Raw genomic sequence first — 17,432 nt, forward strand, 5'->3', positions numbered from 1 at the left:
TCAGATCCAATGAGAAACTTTAGTAAAACTTGGTGCTGGACTAGTTGGTTAAATATTTCTTTCAGCGCTCATCTGTGTCGTGTTGTCGTTCTCTCGCCTTGTTTTGGTCTTTTTTAGCTCTAGCCTGTTTCATACAAAGAGAAAATACGTGTGAATGGCGTTGGCTCTTCCGTCGCTTACCGTCACTCCCTGGCGCCGCTGCCGTTCCGAGTGGGGGCACCGCTTCGATTGGAACAACGGGCCTTCCATCAACTATCAACGCTCCCTTGAGCGCTGAACGTGCATTTGAAAGTAAAAAGAAATCTTTTTTACGCTTGAGCTTTCCGTAGAACGTGAGTGCGTTATCGGGCCGCCGCCGCTTAGCAACCGCAGTCAGCAGCCACGTGTGGGGAGTGTGGGTTGCCAGTTTGCTGCTTATCGATAGCCGCCATCGGCCGCCGGCTGCAAGGGGAGGGAATGAGATGCCAGTTCTGCGCATTAACATAGCAGCTGCTCAAGGCCAGCACCAAGAGCGATGCGACGGAGCCGCGCAGTAAAAATGCAACCACGCTGTAGCATGCCTGATATCTCGTTTGTCTCGCCTTAACTTATAGCGGCATGTTTTCATTTCAATTGTAAGTCGACTCCCCCCCCCATTTTGGATTTTCAAATTTTGAAAAATAGGTCGACTTGCAATCGTGTCAATACGGTACTCGAGTAAGGGCTGCACCCCAACTTGGCAGTCAATATTTTGGGGAAAAAAAAGTCAGCCAAAAGACAATATATTCGTCTTGTGTGCTTGACGTTCAGAGCAGAAAACAGTAAGCGTTATACTGCACAAAAAAAACTCAATGGGGTACACCCACGTTAGCAGCGCACTTCTTTGCGATGTTGCGCCGCCCGTTAGGCCTGGGTGCCGTAGTAGCGCGCTTTTCGCCTGGCATCATCAAGCCTAGTGTGCTTCGCATCAAAGCAACACTGAAAGCGCTATGAATCTAGTTACGGTCTACTATAAAAGGTCTAACCTTGTTACCAGTTCACTATCCCACAATGGCCTTTCATTTATTTATTTTATTTTATATAAGAAATACTGCAGGCATACCATGCCTAAGCAGGAGAGGATAATAGAATCAATATACTGCAACAAGAAAAGCAAAAAATACATAATCCAGTAGCATATTGATAATTACAATGAAGAAGCAAATCACAGTTCAATATATCACATGTCAATTGCCGGGCGTCAAAAATGGTGAGTTAATCGTTAGTGTGTTCCAGTCCGATATCGTGCGTGGGGAAAACGAGAACTTGTACTTGTTTGTTCGTGGGAATAGAGGAGATATGGTAAGATAGTGTTTGTGGCAAGAGGGTCTTGACGAATTTTTGTTGAAACAGTTTTCGGGATTAAAACCAAGTTTGAAAAATAAGGATCAAAGGAAGGTTAGTTGGCTTGCTTGGGTATAAGCCAGAAAGTGGGTATAAGCCAGAAAGACGTAGCATGGATGACGGTGAGTCGTGGCACCACCTGTATCTGTCATAAATTAGACGACCTGCTAAGCGTTAAATTTTCTCGATTTTTTTCAGTGTCACTTGCCGTATGCAGGTCCCATGCCGCAGAGGCATATTCAAGTATGGGTCTGAGATATGCCTTGTATGCTTTAAGTTTTAATGAGCTGGGGCACTTGTCCATACGATGTTTTAGAAAGCCCAGCTTTTTACATGCTGCAGAGCATATACTCTCGATGTGTGTTGTCTATTTTAATCTGGATGTTATTGTTACACCTAAGTATTTATATTCATTTGCCTGTTTGACTAGATTTCTGTTGATGTGATATTGAAATTCAAATTTATTAATTTTATTCATGACGCTAATGGCAACTGTCTTCTCAAAGTTGATGGCCATCGCCCATCTATCGCACCATCTTGCTAGCAATTGCAAGTTATCGTTCAGTTATCTCATCAGAGACAGATTGATTATTTTTGAAAATTGTAGTTTCATTGGCAAATAATTTAATTGAGACTGAAGGTTGCAGTGCTTGAACAAGATCATTAATGTAAATATTAAACAGGGTAGGACTTAAAGCCGATCCTTCAGGTACACCAGAATGAACATGTAATAAGTGTGAGTTGACTCCATCTATAGTGACGAACTGTTTACGCTTTGTCAGATAAGAAGATATTTATTGTATAATTTTACTGGGCACCCCAGTCATTAAAATGAACATGTGATAGAGTCAGAGCAACTTTAGACTTCAATCATCCAAATGGTCAGGCAGGCTTTTGTAAAGGATATTCCACAATACATCATATTCATGCTATCAATCAGGTGATAGAGAAATGCACAGAATATTACCAACCTATATATATAGCCTTTATTGATTATGAGAAAGCATTTGACTCAGTGGAAACCTGAGCAGTCATTCAGGCATCGCGGAATTCGGGTGTTGAACAGCCTTATGTCAAAATACTGGAAGATATCTATAGCACCTGCATAGCTACCATAGTCCTCCATAAAGTCAGCAATAAAATTTCGATAAGAAAGGACTTCAGGCAAGGAGACCTGATCTCGCCAATGCTATTCACCGCCTTTTTACAGGAGGTATTCCGTGGCCTGAATTGGGAACAGTTCGGGATAAGAGTTAATGGAGAATACCTAAATAATCTGTGATTTGCTGATGACATTGATTTGATGAGTAAGTCAGGAGATGAACTGCCAATCATGATCAATGAGTTAGACAGGCAGAGCAGAACGGTGGGTCTAAAAATTAACATGCAGAAAACCAAGGTAATGTTAAACAGTCTAGGAAGGGAACAGCAGTTCACAATTGGCAGTGAGGTGCTGGAAGTGGTAAAGGAATCCGTCTACTTTGGGCAGGTAGTGACAGCTGATCCGGATCATGAGAGGGAAATAAGTAGAAGGATTAGAATGGGGTGGAGCGCATATGGCAGGTTCTCTCAGATCATGAATGGCAGTTTACGAATATCCCTGGAGAGAGAGAAAAGTGTACAACAATTGTATATTACCGGTACTCTCCTGTGGGGCAGAGACATGGAGGCTAACGAAAAGGGTTCAGCTCAAGTTAAGAACAACGGGCGAGCTATGGAAAGAAAAATGATCGGTGTAACGTTAAGAGACTGGAAGCAGGCAGATTGGGTGAGGAAACAAATGCAGGTTAATGACATCCTAGTCGAAATCAAGAGAAAAAAATGGGCTTGGGCAGGGCATATAATGCGAAGGCAAGGTAACTACTGTTCCTTAAGGGTAACGGAGTGGATTCCAAGAGAAGGCACGGATAGCAGGGGACATCTGAAATTTAGGTGGGCAGATGAGATTAAGAAGATTGCGGGCATACGGTGGGCACAGCTGGCAAAGGACAGGGTTAATTGGAGAGACGTGGGAGAGGCCTTTGCCATGCAGTGGGCGTAGTCCGGATGATGATGATGATGATGTTATCGCTGTCAAGGCTTTTGAAAAGCGGGCCAGGCGGACACCACCTCACTTTAGCGGCCGTGGGTTGCATGCGTGGCGTGTCGCTCTGAACCATCGGTCAGTCGAGCGCTTGTGTTGTTTGGTCTCCCTTGTCTGTTGTCCTAAGTGCGCGTTATATAATTTTTGAAAATGAAAAACCAACTAGCTCAGATGTCAATTCTGCGTAGACCTTTGGAGGATCTTGATGTTAACTTAATCGTGTGGTGTCTGCCAGTAAGCTGATCAAGCAACCTATTTTACTTTGTGCGGTTAATTCATGCCGGTCGTCAGTCCTATCATCCATACTTTCAATGCGTTGTATTTGAAGGGTCAATGGAGTAAATTGCTGGGCCAGTTCGCTCATAATGCATAGATAGTGGAACCAGTGAAACTGATTACAGTGGCATTGTGTCTCTTTGTCTTGCCCCGCGTCAATTTCGCTGGTTCCACCATCTGTAAATTTGAAGAATGGGAGGATGGGACTGTGGTCAGAAAAACAAAGGCCCTTAGAGAGAAGGACTCCCTGCAGCGTGCTGCTCAAGGCCCTGTGGGAGCGACCCCGGCACCGGGATGCTATCCTGGAGGAGGCGTCTCAGGCGGGCCGCCAGTTTGTGCGCTTTGTGAACATGCTGATGAACGACACCACGTTCCTGCTGGACGAGTCCCTGGAAAGCCTCAAACGCCTGCACTTGGCAGCCACCACCGAGTGGGGCAGCCTGCCGGCGGCCGAGCAGCAGGGCCGTCGCCGGCAGCTGGCCCTGGACGAGCGCCAGTGCCGCTCCTACCTGACGTTGGCCCGGGAGACGGTTGACACGCTGCACTACCTGACGGCGCACGTTCCGGAGCCCTTCCTGCGGCCCGAGCTGGTGGACCGGCTGGCAGCCATGCTCAACTCGAACCTGGGCCAGCTGTGTGGGCCACGCTGCAAGGACCTCAAGGTGGCGCAGCCCGAGAAGTATGGCTGGGAGCCACGGCGGCTGCTGGACCAGCTGACAGATGTGTACCTGCACCTGGACTACCCTCAGTTCCTGGCGGCCGTGGCGCGCGACGAGCGCTCCTATCGAGCCCAGCTGTTCGCGGACGCGGCGGCACGAATGCGCCGCGCGTGCGTCAAGCCGCAGCCACGGCTGGAACAATTTGAGCGGCTGGCAGCGCGCGTGGCGGCTGCAGCCGAGCAAGCGCGTCGACAAGTGGACTACGCCGACGCGCCGGATGAGTTCCGGGACCCCCTCATGGACACGCTCATGGAGGAGCCCGTGGTGCTGCCCAGCGGCCACGTGGTGGACAAGGCAACCATTGTGCGCCATCTGCTCAACTCCAGCACCGACCCCTTCAACCGCCAGCCACTCACCGAGGACATGCTGCGGCCAGGTATCATTCGCACATATGCCATACTGGGTATCATGTCGACATGTAGACGCTATGCAGTCAAATTTTTGGACTGAATAAATGACAGGAACACATCTAGAGTCCTCTTGTGAAAAGCGGAATCTGCGATCTACCCAGTTGTGCAGGTTAGGTGGCAAGCTAGGCAGTGTTTCATCTGTATTCGAAGAAATGATAACTAGTGATGCCATCGAATGTGTTCCAATGAAATTGTGTCACAGTAGCTTGGTTTGGGCTAGTTGGTAACAGTTCTTAGAAAACATAGCGCAAAAAGGACACGGACGACACAGAAGTGGACAGGACAGGCGCTAACTTGCAACTTTATATTTCGAAAAGCCACCACGTCGACTTATCCCTTGGGAGGTGCAAGCCTTATTGGGAGCCGTACCAGCATCATGGGGACATGCACGAAGAATTTGCAAGATTCTGAAAAGTGAGTACTGGAGACAAGTTCGAAACACGCTGTAATCCTGATTGTGCTCTTCTTTGCGCATGCTCATCGCTTGATGGTGGTGATCGGCTCCTATATATTAGACGTGGTGGCTTTTCGAAATATAAAGTTGCAAGTTAGCGCCTGTCCTGTCCACTTCTGTGTCGTCCGTGTCCTTTTTGCGCTATGTTTTCCAAGAAATTGTGTCACTTCTTATTATTACCTGCTGAGAAATGGAACATATAGGCAGGGGTGGGATAGGGAAGGATAAGAAGCGCAACAATGCATTAGTGTCTCGTTCCACTCAACATCTGTCCCATGATCATCATCAACCTGACTACATTCACTGCAGGCCAAAGGCCTCTCCCATGTCTCTTTGTCCTTTGCCAGCTGCGGTCACCATATCCCCGCCATTCGAAACCAAAGCATGGCACCATAAATAAAACCAAGACAAGTGAGATATCAGGGATGCTACTGCGTGGTTGCAATTTTATGTTTGCTCTAAGGCTCTACACAGTAGCATTCGGCTATTCTGAGCAGCTGAACGTAAAAGGGCAAAAAACAAGGACGTAGAATAAGACACACAACACGATCGCTCACTTCCAACTGATCTTTATTACATGCAAGAAACAATTTTATACTCTCGATAATGCCTGCAAGGCATTACCACAGAGTAGTGAAAGATAGATGACAGTCATCGAGCGTCACACTTGAACGATAAAAGATAGGACATCTCTTTTTGTGAGAACAGAATTGACGGAGCACTTACGCAGTCATCCCCAGCTCGCGCTATCTCCAATGCCTCAACAATTTCGCGCGTAATTTGACATTTTTTCCTGTAAAGGATTTTGCACTTGTGAAAAAGAGGACAACAACCCTCTTTTCCTTTGCTTTTGGATTTTAGACAATGAATGCTCATGAGCCCCCCTTTTTTATTGTTCACAATATAGTCATGCTCACCCAATCGCTCATTTAGGCATCTTCCCGTTTAGCCTATATAATATTTACCACAGGATAATGGTAAATATTGTATAGGCCAAACGGGAAGATGCCTAAATGAGCGATTATATAATATTTACCACAGGATAATAGTAAATATTATATAGGCCAAACGGGAAGATGCAAAAAACGGGGGCACATGAGCATTCATTGTCTAAAATGCAAAAGCAGAGGAAAAGTAGGAAAAGAGGGTTGTCGTCCTCTTTTTCACAAGTGCAAAATCCTTTACGGGAACAAATGTCAAATCACGCGCGAAATTGTTGAGGCGTTGGAGATAGCGCGAGCTGGGGATGACTGCGTAAGTGCTCCGTCAATTCTGCTCTCACAAAAAGAGATGTCCTATCTTTTATCGTTCAAGTGTGACGCTCGATGACTGTCATCTATCTTTCACTACTCTGTGGTAATGCCTTGCAGGCATTATCGAGAGTATAAAATTCTGTTTCTTGCATGCAATAAAGATCAGTTGGAAGTGAGCGCTCATGTTGTGTGTCTTATTCTACGTCCTTGTTTTTTGCGCTTTTACATTCAGCTTGGAAAACCAACTCGCCCAAACTCGGCCTTTATTGATATTCTAAGCACTTGTTTCAGAAGCAGTTTTCTTTTTTCTTTTTTTTACTTTTAACTGTGCACTCTGCGCTTATGGAAGTGTCAGTAGTTGATGGAAGGGCCACTGTTCCAATCACCGTGGCGGCACCGCCCCTCGGAATGGCAGCACTTCCAGGGAGTGTCAGTGGCTGATGGAAGAGCCGACGCCACTCACACATAGCCTTTCTTTGGCTCTCTTTTTTTGGCTCTCTGGCTTTACTGCTGGCCACGTTTTAGCAGTTTTTATATTGTGCTTTGTCAGCATCATTTGTGCTCTGAAGCCAGTAAGTGTTTGCTGCTCTTTCATGGCCACTTTCAAGATGGCTGACATTCTTTACATCGAAGAAACGAACAATTGCTCGCTGGGCCACAAGTTTGACATTTCGGAACGGGTGATGCAGGTGTGGCGGCTGAAGCGAGGCAAAATTTTCAGCTGTTCCACATGGTGTCAGGTTGCGGTCATTTGCGAAGTGCGGGATTTCGCTGGGCGACGGTGTTAGAACAACGTGCTGTGAGATCACAGCAGCACTGACGACAGCACAAGTCTGGACGTTTCCATTTTGGAGTGTGCCCACAGACACACCCTTCTTTTTTTTTGTTTTTGACATGCGATATGTGGGGGCCAACTTACATTCGAGTTAATTTGCAATCATGTAAATACAGTAGGTCGGTGTTACTCCACAATTTGTTCCAATTGTGCAGCATGGTGACCCTGGCACTTTGCCATTTATTTAAAAGTAGGAGTGTGCGAATATTCGAAATTTCGAATACAATTCGAATATGTTTCATATTCGGTTCATATTCGTATTCGAGAAATGATATTCGTGAATTTTCGAATATTCGAAAATTCCCGAATATTTGGCAGCTATCGTATACCGCGCCGACTTTCGTAAATTTGATTGTGGCAAAAGCACAATATCTGGGCAAATTATCTGAATATGGAGTTTAAAGTTCCAGGAAAACAATATAAAGGCCCTGTTCTCTTCCTTCTCCATCGTTTATCGCGTGGACCGATCGCATTCCGATGCTGCTAGGCTTGACCTTGTGCGCAATTCCGCAAGTGGGCTTTCCCACATACCACACGTGCTGCGAACAAGATGGGGGACGACCCGCTTCTAACAATTGCAACGCGAAAGCGCGTTTATTTTTTATCCTTCCGTTTTGTTATCTAATTAATGCCCACACCCATGGCATTCGTTCTGTCACCTTAACTCTCTGAGCGAGACCACCGTCACCTTGTTTTGGTCAACTAAGCTATGCGGGAAAGCCTACTTGCGGAATTTCGCATGAGTCTCCCGAAGAGGTGAGTCGAGGTGTCACAACAAGGCGAGCGATCCTGTAAAAATCCCGCCTATTGCATGGTGCACTGTAACCCATGTACCTCTTAAGTGGGCGTAACAGCAGGCGCGACAACGTTCGGAGGGCCCCTGTCACTAGGTCAAAGAAATAACCTGGCCGCATAGTTTTGGTTTCTGAGTTTCGCCACTTACCCGTGGCAATGGAAATTGTCGGCCCGCGCATTCGCCAGTAGTTCAATCTCAGTACCGTGCCGCTTTCAGACCCTGACTGACACGTTGGTGGCCATTTTTTTTCCTTTTTAGAAGCAGTCTCGCCATTCCGACGTCAATGTGCGTTCCCATCTCGCTTATGTTCGCGATGTCTTCCAGCACGCCGAAACTCTGTGCTCGTCACGGGATTACACGTGCTTGCACCATTGAGCCGCCTCATATGACTACCATATTTTCGGTAGTTTTTTTTTTCAGGGCCGCGGGGCATTTTATAATCCGACCTTTGAATAAGCCGGGCATTTCTGTCAGTTCTTCGAACTCCAAATTAATGAGGTTTTACTAGCCATCATGTTATTTTTGTTTCCAGTCTTGTCAGTTATGGATTTCATTTTGCCTGACCACATTACAGGTTGGATACTGTTCAATTAAGTAGTATACATTTCTGCGCACATCACGTTTTTTTTTTTTTTTTGTACGATGCTCAGGCAGTCTAGTTTTGTTTATTTCACTTGCAAAGGCCATACACTATTTTGAAAAAAATATGAGCACCATTGTTTGCTTGTTTATCTTTTCTGAATCCATTTTTTGTGCTGACCAGATATTCGATATTCGAAGCGATTTTTTCTTCATATTCGTATTCGATTCATATTCGAAAATTTCAATATTCGCACACCCCTATTTAAAAGCAAAGCACCATACATCCTGCAGGGTGAGTGCAATCTTCCTGCACACTCCAGGAAGAATTGTTGGCCAAGAATGCTAAATTGGGCAAGTTAGAGAGGGTGCATGTTTGAAAAAACCAGCGCGAAAGAAGAACAGGACGGAAGCGCTTGTCCGTGTTCTCTTGCTTCCGTCCCGTTCTTCTTTCACGCTGGTTTTTTCAAACATGCAAAACTATTGGATACAGTTCCTCACCCAACTCCAGGACTTTTCCTGGCTCACAAGGATATGAACGCGGCCGAGCCTGAGTCCAGGTGCAGTGATGGCGTAGAGGTAGAGCAGCCGCCTCGCATGCAATAGGACCTGAGTTCAAATCCCTGTGCCACGCTATTCTCCACCGGGCTTTAAAGAAAAAATTAACCGTGATGATGGAATTGCATAACCAGGCCTGGGGTGCGGCCTAATCTCAGTGATCAGAACCGACAGCACACTCTCTCAACAAAGCATTATTTGACCACCCTAATGTAGTACTTGGCCACAAGCTTCTATGATCAAACCAATTAACCCTCGGCCCCCAGTCCCCAGTGGCTGCAGAGCAACTGACCAAGATGGTAGTCAGACCTGTGACACAGTAAAGGGTGCTAAGAATCTGAACCTGGCAGCGTTCAACACTAGAACCTTATCTAGGGAGGCTAGCCTAGCAGTGCTGTTCAAGGAACTAGCGGGAATTAAATGGGATGTCATAGCGCTTAGTAAAGTTAGGAGGATAGGTGAGTACTAAAGGGTGGGCACATACTGTGCTATCGCGGATTAGCGCGAATAGACGAGAACTAGGTGTGGGATTCCTCATTAATCAGGATATAGTTGGCAACGTAGAGGAGCTCTATAGTATTAACGAGAGGGTGGCAGCTATCGTAATTATGCCTAATAAGAGGTGCAAGCTGAAAGTGGTGCAGGCCTACACACATATATCCATCCATGGTGATCAGATCATTGAAAGCTTTTATGAAGACATTGAATTGGCAGTGAACAAAGTAAAATCACATTACACTGTACTAATGGGTGACTTCAGTGCGAAGGTAGGCAAGAAGCAGGCTGGCGACCAAGCTGTGATTTAATTGTAGAGTTCGCAGAGAGAAATAATTCACGAATCATGAATGCCTTCTTCCGGAAACAAAGGAACAGGAAGTGGACCTGGAAGAGCCCCAATGGTGAGACTAAAAATGAAATCGACTTCATACTATGCGCTCACCCTGGTATTGTGCAGGGTGTGGAGAACCTCGGAAAGGTGCATTGTAGCGACCACAGAATGGCGAGGTCTCGAATTAGCTTAGGCTTGAAGAGGAAACGGAAGAAGGTAGTGAAGTGGAAGTCCATTTACGAGTTAGTGATAAGAGGGAAAGCAAAGGAATTCAGTATATCGCTGTAGAACAGATATTCGGCTTTAACTGAGGAAGACGATCTTAATGTTCAAGCAATGAACGACAACCTGACAGCTATCATCACGGAATGCACAGTAGAATTAGGCATTAGGATGGTTCGGCAGGATACCGGCAATCTATCTCAGGAGACAAAAAATCTGGTTACGAAATGCTAAAGCATGCGGGCATCTAACCCTAGCGACGGAATAGAACTAGCAGAGCTATCGAAGTTAATAAGCGCAAGGTAGCCAACATAAGCAAGTATGATATGGAGAGAATCGAGCATGCTCTAAATTAGAGAGGTAGCCTAAAAGCAATGAAGAGGAAACTAGGAATAGGTAAAAAACCTGATGTGATAAGAGACAAAGAGGGTAATGTCATTAACAATATGGATAAGATAGTTAAAGTAGCCGAAGATTTCTACACAAATTTTTGCTATAGCCAATGTAATCAGAACGTTACTGAGAGAGGCGGCAGCGCACAGCAATGCATCATCCTGTCGGTAATAAAGGAGGAAGTGAAGAAAGCCTTAGGAGCAATGCAATAGAGAAAAGCAGCTGGTGTGGATCAGGTAACAGCAGATCTGTTGAAGGACGGACGGGAGATTGTGCTAGAAAAATCAGCCACAATGTGTACGCAAGGCCTTATGAAATCAAGCAGCATACCAGAAGGTTGGAAGAATTCTAACATTATCTTAATTCATAAGAAAGGACACGCCAAGGACTTGAAAAATTACAAACCGATCAGTTTACTGTTCATTGCCTACAAGGTATTTACTAAGGTAATCGCAGATAGAATCAGGGCAACCAACCAAATGATCAGGCAGGCTTTCATAAAGGATACTCGACAATAGACCGTATTCACACTGTCATTCAGGTGGTAGAGAATTGTGCAGAATGTGACCAACCCCTATATATAGCCGTCATCATTGATTACGAGATTTCTTGCTGGGTGAGTTGGCGCATGGCTATTATTAAGGTAAAGCACTTAGACATGCACATTTACAACATCGAAAAGAAAGCATCATTTGGTGCAACATGCACGACATCACTCAGAAGCCTATTTCATTCCCTTTTGGTTTTAGGAAAGAAAGACATCCTAAATAGTTCAGTTTTCGTCTCAATTTCACGGACCTTAAAATCATGGACCTTAAAATCATCGTCAACACTCCTGGATTTATAAAAAGGCTGTTCCAAATACTTTTCGCACTCAACACGAACAGCTGAATAATAAATTGCATGAAAAAGCTTCAAACTCAGTTTCATTCGACACTCGTCGAGCAGTTCCCATTTGAGTGCTTCTTTCATATGCGATGTACTGGACTGGGACCCATGTGTGCCAGACATGAGGCATATTCTATGCCCTCTCGAATTTATCTTCATCTTGAGCGGTAGGCGGATACCAAATCGTAAACGCGTAAAAATTGAAAATTGATTTTGAAAATTGGTTTTCGAGAAAAGGAAATGAGGCAGTAGCTGTCTCACATATCTCCGTGGACATCCAAACTGCACCAGGAGGGGAGGGAGTGAAAAAAGAAAGAGGTGCAGTAGTGGAGGTTGCCGGAATAATTTTGTCCACCTGGGGATCTTTAACGTGTGTTTCACCTCCATCGAAACGTAGCCGCCATGGTGGGGTTCCAACCGGGGTGAATTGGCTCAGTAGAGCGCCTTAACCACTGAGCCACCACGGCGGGTTACACGCGTATTTCAGTCTTATCAAGGGTGATAATTTGGGCCTGTTGGTTCATCACAGAAGAGGAAAATATGCAACGCAAAAAACGCGGATGTGTCAGCACTGTGTTTTTCTTTCTTCTGTCGCCCATGCGTTTTTTTGTGCTGCACATTTTCCTCTTCCAGTCTTTTTTCCAGAATTCCTTTAAGGTGCATGAGAGTTCCTCAATAACGTCTGAAGTGTCATACAAGTACGAATTATCAGTCATTAAAAATGGGTTGGCCTTCTGGTAAAAAGTGCAGCCGTATAATATGCTTGGTCATAGTTTTGCACATTCCTGCTATACAGAAAGGCGTTGACTTCTTTTCTTTGGTGCAGATGAGGAACTCCGGCAACGCATCACCGAGTGGAAGCAGTCACGGTCCAGTCAGTGAAGCTGGCTCTCAAGAGTGCAACTGGATAAATATATTTATTGCACAGGGAGCATGCTGTTCTCATGTTGCATGTGATACCTGCGAGGCTTCCAGTGTGTCTTTCTTTTTAGCCTTGGATGAACACACGTACCTGACTAGCCAGCACAGGTTCTGGTGCCACACTCGAAAAATGTTCTTTCAGGGGGATGCACGGTTACGCCAGTTAGTCCCATCCCCAGGACGGCGTTGCCACTCTGGCTCCTTCCTGGGGGTGTCATTTTGTATATTTCTAGATTGCACCTTTGGGTGAATAATAAATATGGCGCTGCAGCTGTGTCCTTTCCTGCTCCCTGCACTGTGCTGTAGCCACTACTACCCATGCACTGCAGGGGGTGTTTGTAAAGGAGCCCTCTCGCCAGATATCCCCGGAAGAGCAACCCAAGTGGGCCACCTAGGTCACATAACCTTGTGGCAATATCACAACCTTGGCAGGTAAATTAATGATTGGCAGCGAGAGGTTGCTGGATCGCACAAGCCCCACCGGTGGCAGCACCTGGCATCGCAAGGGAGTGGTGCATCGCTTAACTGCTGTGCCACTGCACCAGGAGTGGTATGAGGACTCCCAGGGCATTAACTCATTAAGGAGTGGCACCAGGCAATGTCCGGCGGTTATGTCCGGTGGTTGGGCCGGACATCAGTATTTGCTAACCTGGCTCCTTGTACACAAGAGGAGAACGAAGGCATGTCGGTGGAGGGTCGCAGATGAGATCAGCGTAGACGTCCTCCAGCGGTGGAACATTGGACACTGGCTAGGCTGATACAATGAGAAGCAGAGTTGGGTAGTCTGACTGCACAGCAGTACTTAAGGATGGGAAGGCAGTGTAAAGGCCCTGGAAGACATGCCTACCATAAGCATAAGCCTGGATTGGGCAAGTGTGCGGTGTACAGGCGCGGACAGAAGTAAACGGAGCGCGCCGCACAAGAAAGAACTGCGTGTCAGCGCCGCCTAGCTAAACCAGACATAAGCTCAAAATCGCAACGCACATATGCAAGCCCCCTACCGGCGCAACTCTCTCATTGCTCCTCTTGCCTCGCATTCAAACGGTGTCAGGGTCGGCTGATGATGATCATTGTCAGATGGTTGTGCTGCGCCCTCTGTAGTGAGCGGGCTTTTCGGAACGCACAGACCACTTCCTTGATGCCGCAAATCCCACGGGGGCGACGCTACCATTATGCTGTTTCGTCTGAGACAGCTGTAGGCGCGCTTCCATCGCAAATAGTGCACGTCCTTCGAACTTTAGTTGCCTCCGGGATTCATTTCCGTCTCGCTATCGACCAAGTATACACAAAACACTCGATCCACCACCGCAGTTTCGGGTTCTTTTAATACAGTTACCACTCATTTTCGGCTTGCTCCTACGTGGAACCGATGAAGTGGCAAAGCATGCGCCCCATGCGTCTGTCCTGCAGCACATTGCTCGTGCATTGAAACCTGGCGTAGGAGGTCAGCTTGAAATAAGATGAAACCGCTGCTCTTGGCGCTTTTTGCAGCGCGTTTCAGTGTCGCAAGTATAGTGACTGCTTTCAAAGGTGCTGGATGCAGCTGCTGAGTTGCCATGCCTATATTGCCCAACAGACCAATGTCTATATGTAACCAGTAGCAGTGAAGTAATACAGCTCGGACAGAAGAGTTAGGATCGATCGCTTGCCGGTGTCTGTCGTGGCCCATTCTCTGATTAGTGGGCGCACGCGGGTACTTATATTCCGAATTTTGCACGCGGGGCAAGCAACAGTGACGCACCACTGCCGCGGTATTCACGTGGGTGAGACAGCGGCAGCTTGTAGACTTCCTAAGATCCGAAGGTGCATGCAAGGTGCTTACCATGAGCTCTGCTCCCGGCTCTGCACATGACAGCGTGATACGCAGTGCGCTGCTCGGTCGCGATAAGAGCAGGTTCCAGGATAGGGACAGTGTGCTTCGCGGGAGACAGGCAGGGTGCACGCACTAGTGCAGCGTCGGCACTTGGCAGGAACAAGACGAATCATCAGTCATAATTGTAAAAAAGTAACACAAAACTGCGGCAGTATGCAGAGTGTTTCGAGCGCTTTTGGTTGCGAGCGAGACGCAGAAGAGTCCCAGCGGCAGCAAAGGTTTGAAACACACGGGTTATTTGCGGTGCAAACGCGCGTTTGCTTTTCACACGAAGCGGCTTAATGGTAGAGCCGTCACCGCACAATTTGCCTTATGAAGAAAAAGGTCTGTGTATTCCGAAACACTCGCTAGCTACACAGAAAGCCACCATCTGATCATCATCAGCAGCAGCATGACATATACGTCGGATGAATGCGAGGCAAGCGGACCATTGAGAGGGTCGCGCCGGAAAAGGGCCTGCACATGCGCGTGGCTATTTCGAGCTTTCGTCTTGTTCGGCTAGGCGGCGCTGACATGCAGTTCTTTCTTGTGCGGCGCGCTCCGTTTACTTCTGTCCGCGCCTGTACATGAAAAGGACAATGCCAAGGACTGTCATGGTGGTGGTGCGACGGCTTCCAAGGGTCAACACTGGTGACGCACGGTTGAGAAGGTGATTGTAGAAGATGGGCAGCTGGTGTTTAACCTAGGCAGTGAGGTCGATCTGAAGAGCTGAATAGTTGACTAAGGTGCGAACTGGATGCAGCATAAACAACGGGAAGACATTTCGGATTGTCAGTGATGCTGTCGATGAAAATTGTAGAGCCAACAACACCGTTTGGGGTACAACGGACAGAATGGCACAAGGCGTGGAATTGCCAGAACTGCAGATAGGGCTTGTTAGTTTTTCATCCTCAAGTAGCAGCGCAGTACAGAATGGCTGAATAAGAACCTAAAACTCGAGCGTGTCGCTGCTGAACAAGATCACGAGAGCAGGAGGACGAAAGACAAACTATGAGTTATGGCCCTGGCATATGTGCACAACATATCCCACCATTTTTCTTTCTTTCTTTAATCAATACTGCAAACCTTGTACAGGTCCAAGCGGGGTGGGTTAGATGGCAACAAAACAATAATAACAAAGCTAATAAACATCAAAGTGTGGCGAAAAGCAATAAAGAATCATTCCAGTCGGTTACAGTGCGAGGAAAAAATGAAAACTTAAATAAATCGATTCGTGCAAAATAGGGCGTCAGAGAATTAGGATGATGGTGGCGCGTATGCCTCAACGTTGAAAGTGACAGATATGGAGAAGGGTTAATAGCTAGATCTTGATTCCAAAGCAAGAAAAGAAATTCCAAACAATTGAATACCGTTAACCTGCATTATATCAGAGGGTGAGTCATATGGGGAAAATTTGGAGTAAATAAACCTTACAGCTTTTCTCTCTACCTTTTCTAGGCGGGTGATATTGTGTTTAGTAAACGGGTCCTAGACAGCGCATGCATATTCAAGGGGGGGGGATATCTTATTCACCTTTTGCATAAATGGCCTTCCTTCTGTGCTAAGGCACTCGAAAGCTTTAATGTACGCCAATGACGTGGTCCAAGTCTTTGCCGGCCGCTCTATAAAGGAAATAACGGCCAGCATTAATCAAGAATTAACAAGTGTTACTACATACTTGTTATTTTGATTCAGATGTGCATTGGAGAATGCAAATTGTACAAATGTCCTTCAAATTCACACAAGGATGGTGTGTTTTATTTAGGGCACGAGAAGTTTTTGATTTGGAGATTTACGCATGCTTTATTTTTTATTCATACTCCACCATCTAAACTACTGCATAGAGGCATGGGGTGATACATATCTGACTTACCTTGTGCGTCTGTAGAAGGGCACATTACGAACTCTGACTTATTAAACTCGTACACAGCATACCGCTCTCTTATTCCCGCTAGTTCATATTCTACCAATTGAATCCTTAAGCAAGTTCAAGATTTCTAAAATAATTCATGCTATTATACATACGAACGAACCATTCTCAGTGAACACATTTACAGTACTGTGGCTAAGGCAGCAACAGGTCACAGCTTTAACTTGCCTGCATGCCACAACTTCTATAGGAAAAGGTTATTACAGTTCAGTGGCACTCTCATATGGAACAGATTGTTTAAAGATGTCAAGCAGTCTACGGAACTTATTGCTGCTCTAAAGAGGTTAATGCACAAAAACTAACAAAGGCTGCTTGTCTTTACTGAAGTCTGGTTACATTTGTGGTGCTCTTACACGTACTGCTATAAATATATATTTCTGTGTATTGGTTTACTTGTTGAGCATTTCGTCGAGTATTTTGTAGAGTAATTCTTCATTAACACTTCTTTTTGGGCGAGTTGGTGCATACTTGATTTGAAGAAAATAGTGCCAGAGCATGCAAATCACGAAAAGACAAGGACGAGACACAAAGCGCTTTGTGTCTCGTCCTTGTCTTTTCGTGATTTGCATGCTCTGGTGCTATTCTCTTCAAATCAAATAGAGTAATTCTGTTGAGTAGGCCGCATATTGAACCTACTTTTTATTGCACCCGCCACTAGCTTTTGGCTATGAGGCCAAGAAGTTTTGTATTTCTTGACCTATATAAAGAAATACATTTTTTTTTTTTAGAAAATTCAAAAAATTGAGCAGGCTCGCAAGGCATCTGGTTGTCAAGGTGAACGTTGATTGTGTGCACTGGCACACCAAGAGTGGTTTTGCAGCTCCGTTCTTAGCGAAATTCGGGTTATCTTCCAACAATAGCCAGCTGTACATTCCATTGTTTTAAATCACGCTTGTACTACCCTGCTAAAATCACCATGTGGTGATTGCAGTATCTACAAATAAATAAATAAGGGTAACTGTTCAGGCGAGTAGGTGTATCATGACTAAAAGCGTTGTCCTGTGTTCTTCTCCTGGTGTATTGTGGTTTCGCTGGTGAAATTATGTCTGAAATAAACCAACTAGCCCACATG

The 17,432-nt window shown here is 45.9% G+C and overlaps 1 protein-coding gene across 3 annotated transcripts in view; it reads left to right on the top strand.

Annotated features, from left to right (window-relative positions):
• Nucleotides 1-12,848, top strand: part of Ube4B (Ubiquitination factor E4B) — a 423,977-nt gene extending 411,129 nt beyond the window's left edge. For all 3 annotated transcript variants that reach the window (XM_077655721.1, XM_077655722.1, XM_077655720.1), the window contains 2 exons: nucleotides 3,975-4,816; nucleotides 12,484-12,848. In XM_077655721.1, coding sequence (XP_077511847.1) covers nucleotides 3,975-4,816; nucleotides 12,484-12,539 — 898 coding nt within the window. In that variant the 3' untranslated portion in view covers nucleotides 12,540-12,848. The remainder of the gene's footprint in view (nucleotides 1-3,974; nucleotides 4,817-12,483) is intronic.
• Nucleotides 12,849-17,432: the final 4,584 nt, after the last annotated feature.

The sequence above is a fragment of the Amblyomma americanum genome, chromosome 2, assembly GCF_052857255.1.
Source record: "Amblyomma americanum isolate KBUSLIRL-KWMA chromosome 2, ASM5285725v1, whole genome shotgun sequence".
NCBI lineage: Eukaryota > Metazoa > Arthropoda > Arachnida > Ixodida > Ixodidae > Amblyomma > Amblyomma americanum.